At 38.4% G+C, this 9,618-nt stretch overlaps 2 long non-coding RNA genes and 1 gene segment (V, D, J or C); all 3 read right to left on the reverse strand.

Annotated features, from left to right (window-relative positions):
* Nucleotides 1-601: 601 nt before the first annotated feature.
* LOC124387736 lies at nt 602-4,812 on the reverse strand. 2 transcript variants are annotated; one of them, XR_006926214.1, is made up of 5 exons: nt 4,553-4,812; nt 4,015-4,083; nt 3,358-3,919; nt 839-1,088; nt 602-656 (listed from the first exon to the last, which is right to left on the reverse strand). It is a non-coding gene; the product is annotated as an uncharacterized LOC124387736 (long non-coding RNA). The 2 variants fall into 2 exon arrangements; XR_006926215.1 differs by lacking the exons at nt 602-656; nt 839-1,088 and adding an exon at nt 1,455-1,751 and having other exon boundaries at nt 4,553-4,809.
* Nucleotides 4,813-5,896: 1,084 nt separating this feature from the next.
* LOC124386988 lies at nt 5,897-6,691 on the reverse strand. The segment is given in 2 exon segments: nt 5,897-6,459; nt 6,601-6,691. Coding segments are annotated over 2 exon segments (486 nt in total).
* Nucleotides 6,692-8,089: 1,398 nt separating this feature from the next.
* Nucleotides 8,090-8,751, reverse strand: LOC124387738. Its single transcript, XR_006926218.1, has 3 exons — nt 8,677-8,751; nt 8,322-8,437; nt 8,090-8,169 (listed from the first exon to the last, which is right to left on the reverse strand). It is a non-coding gene; the product is annotated as an uncharacterized LOC124387738 (long non-coding RNA).
* Between the last annotated feature and the right edge of the window lie 867 nt (nt 8,752-9,618).

Raw genomic sequence — 9,618 nt, forward strand, 5'->3', positions numbered from 1 at the left:
CTGAGGATCCATTGATGATCAGTGGAGAATGACCACTCTGTGCTCTTCTGAAGTCCACAACCATCTCTTTGGTTTTGTCAAAGTTCAGAGACAGGTTGTTGGCTCCACACCAGGCTGTTAACTGGTGCACCTCCTCTTTGTATGCGGACTCGTCGTTCTTGCTGATGAGACCCACCATGGTCGTGTCATCGGCAAACTTGACGTGTGGTTCGAGCTGTGCATTGCTACACAGTCGTGAGAGTCAGCAAAGTGAACAGCAATGGGCTGATCACACCCCCCTGAGGGGCCCCAGTGCTCAGTGGTGGTGCTGGAAATGCTGTTCCCAATCCGGACTGACTGAGGTCTCCCAGTCAGGAACTCCAGGATCCAGTTGCAGAGGGAGGTGTTCAGGTCGAATGAAATCGACAAGAACGAGCAACATTAGCGACATGTGGGGAAAAAAGACTCATTGTCCATAGTTACCCCAAGGTTACGAGCAGTGGCTGAAGGGGAGAGCAGAGAGTCATGAAGTGTTATTTGGAGATCTTGACCTGGGGATGAATCACCTGGGATGACCATCAGTTCTGTTTTGCTGGGGTTGAGTTTAAGTTGGTGAGCACTCATCCATAAAGATATGTCTGACAAGCATGCTGAGATCCGAGCAGAAGCTGTGGTATCTGATGGAAGGAAAGAAAAGATGAGTTGAGTCATCTGCATAGCAGTGATAAGAAAACCCATGTGAGGATATGACTTCACCAATGGAGTGGGTATAGAGGGAGAAAAGGAGGGGACCAAGTACCGAGCCTTGTGGGACACCAGTGGTGAGTCTGCATGGGGCAGATGTGGATCTCCATGTTACCTGGTATGAGCGACCTTCCAGGTAGGAAGCAAACCATTCCCATGCTGTTCCGCAGATACCAAGGCTCTTGAGGGTTGACGAAAGTGTCTTGCGGTTGACTATCAAATGCTGCTGAAAGGTCCAGAAAGATAAGTACAGATGACAGCTTGGCTGACCGAGCAGCATGTAGTTTCTCAGAAACAGCCAAAAGGGCCGTCTCTGTGGAATGAGCCGCTTTGAACCCAGACTGGTTCGGATCATGGAGGTTGTTCTGTGAGAGATAGACAGACAGTTGGTTAAAAAAAAACAACATTTGAAAGTAGAAAGGATGGGAGAGCAGGCCGGCTAGGATTAGTCTTTAGCATAGCATGGACACCCGCCCGCTTGCCACGCTTCCACTTTCTTGAGCACTGCTTTCGACATCCCCCACACGTGTGTGTTAACAATGGACATTGTCCCAAAGCAGGTTTACAGAGAGAAAGCGGTTATAAAGTTAAAATGTAAACGTTGGTTTGTTATGTTTATCCCTAATGAGTGAGCAAGTGGTGACAGTAGCAAAGAAAAACTTCTTGAGATGGTATGAGGATATGATATTTCAAAGGAACCAGATTGATAAGGGAACCGATCCTCATTTGGGTGGCATCAAATGTCCATTCATTACACTTTCATCATTAAGTTGTGCAGTGATGGGCAATTAAATGCAGCCTGTGGTAGTAGAATGTTGACATGAATTACAGTCCAAATCCATCTGCAGTTCTTGATTTCCTCAGTAACTTCATGGATCTTTAGGCTGGTCATGTGGAAATATATTCAGCTTTACAACCCAATTGAAGAGACTCCATCTAGAGGAAGGCAAGCAGGATGAATTGGGCAGATCCAAAGTGGAGAGAGAGACAGAAGCACTGGACACGTTTCTACTCTTTGCAACAGGTTGCTGGAAAAAAAAAAAAAATCTAAGTGTGAGCATGCTGATAACAGGATCAAATAAACTATATACCTTCACTTATCACCATCAGTAATACTAATATCAACTACCAACATAGCATGTAAATGATAGCATTCTTACAAGGTGAATAATAAAATAAAAGTGCTGTCAATGGAAAGTGAGTGAAACAGATGTGGATCCCCTCCAAGTCACCTGATAACACATTCCAGGTAGGAGAATATAAAGGAATAAAATATAAAAGGAGGATAAGGATTGATGACCTGTTGGCAGATCTAGCAGCATGTAGCTTCTCAGTCTCTGTGGAACATGCTTCTTAGAATTCAGACTGGTGAGCATCTTGGAGTTTGGAGGGGAGTTCCATTGGTAGTAAATATTCAGGGGGGTTTCTGGAAAAGCAATATAATTAAGTATCTAACAATTCCCAAAGAAGTTCTTACTTTTGTGTACACACATGGAGCCATGACCATCCTCTGACTGTGGGGGACCTGCTGGTGTCTGCAAGACACATAATAATAATAATAATAATATGTTACATTTATATAGCGCTTTTCTGCAGCACTCAAAGCGCTTTACATATGAAAGGGGGGGATTCTCCTCAACCACCACCAATGTGCAGCATCCACCTGGATGATGCGACGGCAGCCATATTGCGCCAGAACGCCCACCACACACCAGCATATTAGTGGAGAGGAGAGTGATATAGCCAATTAATATGAGGGGATGATTAAGTAGGCCAGCGGGCAAGTTTTTGGCCAGGATGCCGGGGCACACCCCTACTCGTTTTCGAAAGACATCCTGGGATTTTTTAATGACCACAGAGAGTCAGGACCTTGGTTTAACGTCTCATCCGAAGGACGGTGCTTTTTTTTTTTTTTTACACAGTATAGTGTCCCCGTCACTATACTGGGGTGTTAGGACCCACACAGACCACAGGGTGAGCACCCCCTGCTGGTCTCACTAACACCTCTACCAGCAGCAACCTGGTTTTTCCCAGGTGGTCTCCCATCCAAGTACTTGCCAGGCTCAACCCTGCTTAGCTTCAGTGGGCAAGCTGTCTTGGGCTACAGGGTGATATGGCTGCTGCCATATCACATGATATCACATGAGCTCTTGGGGAAAAGGACACAAGTCTCCTAACTGCAGGCAAGACTAACAACAACAAAAAAGCAAAAAAAACAAAAATCTAAATGCGAGTATCCTGATAACAGGATCAAATAAACTATAGTACTATCACTAATCACCAGTAATGCTAATATCAAATACCAACATAGCATGTAAATGTACACTGATAGCATTCTTACAAGGTGAATAATAAAATAAAAGTGCTGTCTGAGTGAAACAGGCGTGGATCCCCTCCAAGTCACCTGAAATAACAGACATTCCAGGTAGGAGAATATAAAGGAATAAAATATAAAGGAGGATAAGGACTGATGACATGTTGGCAGATTTAGCAGCATGTAGCTTCTCAGTCTCTGAAACATGCTGCTTAGAATTCAGACGTTTGGAAGGGAGTTCCATTGGTAGTTAATGTTCAAGGGTGTTTCTGGAAAAGCAATATAATTAAATAATTAACAATTCCCAAAAAGATTCTTACTTGTGTACACACATGGAGCCATGACCATCCTCTGACTGTGGGGGACCTGCTGGTGTCTGCAAGAGACACATAAGCTCTTGGGGGGGAAAAGGACATAAGTCTTCTAACTGCAGGCAAAACTAACAACAACAAAAAAAGCAAAAAAAAAAAAAAAAAGAACATGCTTAATTAAATGTTATGGCTTCTCTCATAAAAACAGTAAAATATTTAGTGTATGGTGGTAAAAGAAAAGATGAACTATGTGGTTTAAAATGTAGATTTATACAAAACATGCTGTGGTAGAAGTAAAATACAATATGCTGTTTATATAAAACAGAAATGTTGAGATGAGTCATGTTCAAAAGTACGAATACTTCAGTTCTAAGTACTCTCCTGGTTGAGTCCCCACATGGCCTGTGAGAAGCTGCTCTACTTCATACTTTTTGCTGGCTTTCAGGGAGCAGGAGCAGTTCCCTGATTACAACATTAAGAATTGCCCTATTGTCCATATGGCTGAGATCCTACACCAACTTCCTGGACTTTGCCCAGCACCAATTGCTCTTCACCAGGATGTTAAAATGATCTGAAAGATGTGGATAGCGAACATTATTACTAAATATGGTACAATTCTCAGCTTTACAGATCAGAAGAACTCTGTATGGATATTTAGTGACTTACCATCATATATTGACGTCTGCAGCAGAACCCTGCAGTTAGCAGGTGGTGTTGACCGTGTAGCAGATAAAACTATAAAAGAATAGAATTGGTAAAACAATGAGGAAAGGCCAATGTTCAGCCTGTTAATGTTGAATTAGTCATCAGTGCAAAATTACAATATAAATTGACTAATTGTTTTAAAATATAATGTTATGGAAGACAATAGCCAAATAAATAGCAACAGCTTGCCAGAGCAGTTTCTTTTATAAGTTGTAAAATAGACCATGCAGTGGTAAGTTACCATGATCTTGCTTCACCTAATAGCACAATAAAAAAAAAATAATTGCAAATATATAAAAATACAGTATCTTGCCCTCCACCTGATAAAAATCAAATTCTATTTTTATAAATAAAAATAAATAATAGAATAAAAGCTTTCCATACATTCCTTCCTGTCCTCACCTGATCATGCTGCTAGTAATAATAAAGATTAAAATATATAAACATTTAAACACCTATTGAATGGTTATTTAGAACAGTTCAAGAAAGACATACTTACCTTTCTTTTCCTCTAACAACATATTCATAAATAACGGTCAGAGAATTTCATTTGGATTCTCCCTCATATGAATACACTTGTCTTGGAGAGTGAGAATGTCCTTTTTAGGCTACAGGAACAGACACAAGTGAATTAATATATTTAGGTTGAAAAACAATCAGGAACAACATAATATTAATGTTTAGGAAATTTCAAAAACATAAAATTGGCAAATTATGATTTTTTTTTTTTCATAAAACTTTGTAAAATACAAAGGTTTGGACTCAACAAAGACAAAATGTGAGGTGAAGGTGATAAAATAGTCAAATACTTGACCTGTGATTGAGTACAGGTGCAGGTCATCAGAGTGCTGCTGGCTGTGAAGGTGACACATGCTGTGTCTGAAACCGCTCCCTATCTCCTACATAGTGCACTATAGAGGGTGTCAGCCATTTTGTAGTGGTGTCTGAATTCTGAGTATTAAGCTTCGTTTACTACATTCATTCATTACTGTGTACCCACAATGCACTCTGATTTAGAGTGAACAGTCCCATATCCTGCTATGTGACAAAGTGCAAAAGGATTTCTCATCAGGAAAATAAATTTCACAAAACCACAATTAGCATATTAGCATGACTGAGTACAGTTGATGGTGTTTAGCTTTAGAGTCAGGAATCTGACCTGATTATAGAAAAAAGAAAACTGTGAACATAGAATGCTGTTTATTTGAAGACTATGTTGATTTTTTTGCCACTGAGTTGTTTTCAGCTTCAGAGCTTTTCTTCTTTCTTATTGTATATTTTTGTTTGTTTCTAGAAAAGTAGATGAAATATGGCCCTTATTTCTCAAACTTGTGTTGAAATCAGATCATTATAAAAGAAAGGCAAAATTTTGCTGTGTGTGTGTGTGTGTGTGTGTGTGTGTGTGTGTGTGTTCTAGCTGGCTGTTAATGCCTGAACCAGGGAGACCAAAACGTATTTGACTGTGATTTAAAGGCTATGTGTATGTGCACTGGGGTGGAATCTCACTTGGTGTTTTTTTGTTTGTTTTTTAAATGCAAGGTGGATTCATGCTGTCAAACAACTTGATAGAGCTCTTATAACCTGCCCTCCATCAACAAATGACTGATTTATACGTTTGTTTCTTTAAAAATGATTTATTATATTTGTTTATTTACTGTTCATTTTTAAGGCAGTAGATGACGAATGTCGATGGTGTGACAGCAGAACTGTGAGGCAGAGATGATGGGCTTCACTCACCTGCTGAATCAGTTCTACTGCTTTAACTTCTCTTTAAAAGTAAACTTTTAAAGTAAAGCATTTGGCTAATTTTGAGGTATAGCATGTGACTGATCATGATCTCAGTATCTAAAGAAAGATCTAAGCACAATGACAACCAAATCTTTTAAACTTTATAGTAATAGTACATGTGAAAAAAGAAATATACAGACTGATTAAATGGCACATTCACATCACTCTTTACAAATTAGAAAAGAAAGAAGCTCAATTTCCCCATAAAATGCATGTAATGTACTTACCATGACTGACAGAGCTGCTTTCCATATAGTAAAACTGTGTCAGGGTTTTTGTACAGTGCAGCTGGATTTCCTGTCACTGTGGGCACCAGAGCACAGTAGTATAGAGCAGAGTCTGATACAGCAGCAGAGGAGATGATCAGATCTACTCTTTTATTATCACCATCATCAACTTTAGCAGTCATTCCTGGGGGTTTGTCTGGACTTAAATCTCCTCTTTGAGAAATATAAAGAAGGAATTTAGGACTAGATTTTGGATGTTGTCTGTACCAGTGCAGGTAGTTTCCTGTAGAATAGGTGGTTGGTTTGTATTTGCAGGACAGAGTAACATCATCACCTTCATCTACAACTTTAGGAGAGAAAAGTGACTCTATTGAATCTGCCATGGAGTCACCTGTCATAGAGAAGAGAACAGAAGGATATTAACATTAACATAAGCAAGCATTACCTCCATATGTCACACCCACATTCTGCACCACACACTTCATCAATCATTAATTGAACACTTTTAAAATAATAAAAATTCATAACTCACCCAGTAAAAGCCACAGACACATGAATACAACAGTGAACATGGTGAATGCTCTTATCTCAGGGAAAATGTCAGCATTATAATCTGCCAACATGATAAAGGTTCATGAAGCTCCACCCCACAGCATCCAGAGTCACCAGTGTTACTGACAGATTGGTGCAGAACAGATGCAGTAAGTTAATATAATTGTGTAAAAAAATATTTTAATCTACTAATAAACTCACAGTTAGAAATATTTTAACTATGTAATGTAGTGGTGTCTCTATATTATTGATCTCATCCCCACTTGAGAAGAGAAGAGAAGAGAAGAGAAGAGAAGAGAAGAGAAGAGAAGAGAAGATAGATAGATAGATAGATAGATAGATAGATAGATAGATAGATAGATAGATAGATAGATAGATAGATAGATAGATAGATAGATAGAACAGCTGTAGTTTATATCACAGAGGTTTTATTGTGCAAATGAGGGTTCATCATCAGATAATGTAAGCAGGGTTGTGTGGAGCTCTGTTCCACAATAAGATAAGTGACTGCGCCATCTTGTGTTCACTAAGGAGAAAAACCTTTACACATTAATGAGTATTTACACCCACATGCAGGTTATACACACATTGCTCACGTATTCAAACCCAGAAGCAATTTTAAGCCAGAAATCCATCTACTAGTAGCAGCTTTAGACCACAGTCTAATATTGATAATAATTCCTCCAACTCACCACAAATATAACAACTTGATGAAAGTGTGACATTGAAAGTAAAAAGAAATCACACTTCAGCCCTGAACACAATTCTAGCTTCTCAGTCTGCATTAAATGATAGGCAGCTCTCAGGGATGTTTTCATGAGAAAGAGGGATTTGAGGATCAGGTGCACTTCAGCAGGTTAACGGAGGTGTGTGTGCTGAAGTTATTGTAAGTTTGTGTACAGTTCTGTGTTTTCACCCCGTGTCTGTGCGTGTTTCTAAAAAACATGACTATAGGAAATTTGCTGGGATAAATTGAAGTGTGAATGAGTGTGTGAAAGGGTTTGTGCATGGAGTTCTGCAAAGGACTGATATCTCATTCAGGGTGAACCTGAATGCACAGAAATGACCCGTGTAGATAATTTAATAAAGAATTAATGCATGTACCAACAATATATTATTTTTATAAACACGAGAGAACATCCTTAAAGAGGGTATTTAAACTTCTCAAAATATTTGTCAGAACTTCCTTCAAGATACTTAAACAAAAGTGTGTCAGGGTTTTTGTACAGTGCAGCTGGATTTCCTGTCACTGTGGGCACCAGAGCACAGTAGTATAGAGCAGAGTCTGATACAGCAGCAGAGGAGATGATCAGATCCACTTTATCTCCAAGAATTTTAGCATCCATTCGTGCTGGTTTTTCAGAAAGTAGAGTTCCAGTCTGCATAATATTAAGAAGGAATGCAGGTTTAGATTTTGGTTGTTGTCTGTACCAGTGCAGGTAGGGGGTTTTATCACTTGTTTTGTAGTTGCAGGACAGAGTAACACTTTCACCTTCATCTACATGTTTGTCAGTAAAAAGTGGCTCTATTGAATCTGCCATGGAGTCACCTGTCATAGAGAAGAGAACACAATGTTTTTAACCATTAAACAATCAAGCTACATACGTCAGGACCATAATTGTGATTTTTCTTATAAATAATCAGAAAAATAACAATTAAATCAGCATTTAACATAATAAAATAAATCTATGTATAACTCACCTACAGAAAGCCACAGGTACATGAATATAACAGTGAACATGATGAATGGTTTTAGCTGAATGAAGATATTCTGTGCTCTAACCAGTTAACATGATTAGAGTTCATGAAGCTCCTCCCTACAGCATCACATGACAGAGTCACCAATGTTACTGACAGACTGTTGATTCTTACTGAAACACACTGGTTTTACATTCAGCATCACATGGGGAATCTGTCCACATTTTAATCAAAGTCATTATTAAATGCTGCATATTAAAATCAAAGCCTTCATTATTACCAGCATATTCTAAACTGTATTATCATCATTTACCACTGATTTTAATGAAATCTTTAAAATAATGGATTGTTACCCAACCTGATGTCAGAACTGATGTGACTACACCTCATCTTTTTCTTATGAAGTGCTGAAAAATTAAACTTGATTGAGGGCTGTGGGCCAAAATGATTGTTAAAATCAATGTTGCCATGATTCCCCTTCATTTATCAATTCATTATATTTAGATATTAAATAATAAAATAAATAGAAAACAGCTCAGCTAATGTAGTTTTATTTTCTGCACTTTCTAGTTCAATGAATCATAGCACAATGCAAACATAGAAACAATTTCATTAACAGTATTATAGAGTTTAAAACAACGATTCAAGCTATAAACAATAAAGCCATATGCCTGCAATATCAGTGACCTCTAATGAGAGACATGAAGCTGGTCGTTATTATTCAAACGTTATGGTAACTTAGTTATGAATCTATGTGGCAATGGAATCCTCCTTCCTTTTTTTTAATCCTGGTATCATATATGACACATGATGGGCCAAATCAAAGGTCAACAGGGGCCATCTTTGGCCTGATGACCCTAGTTTGGGCATCTCTGCTCTACACTAAAAGATATAATAAAATTAGTAAACTATTGCATGTTTTAATTGCTTTTGAATTCCTTTCGTATTTATTTTATTTTGCTGGATTGAGTGAAGGTTGCAGCCTGTCCTACCTGTCTTCTTTCTCATATCTATTATTTTTGTTTATTGTCACTGGAATAATATGATTTAAATTCTATTATTATCAAAAAACTGTTATGCTGCCAATCATTACAGGAGATTCACTGATACAAGATAAATAATATTTAATTACTTTTAGGTTAGGTATGAGTCTGACTGCTTGGTGGATTAAGCTGATGTACTGTTTCTGTCTACTGCATTTAATATCTGTGTAGTTTTTCTCATGTCCTCCAGATTCTCCTTTTCTTTTCCCCTTCATGTCAGTAGATGGATTGATTACTCCAGATAACTCGTAAGTTTG

This window comes from Silurus meridionalis, chromosome 6, assembly GCF_014805685.1.
Source record: "Silurus meridionalis isolate SWU-2019-XX chromosome 6, ASM1480568v1, whole genome shotgun sequence".
In the NCBI taxonomy this organism is placed as follows: domain Eukaryota; kingdom Metazoa; phylum Chordata; class Actinopteri; order Siluriformes; family Siluridae; genus Silurus; species Silurus meridionalis.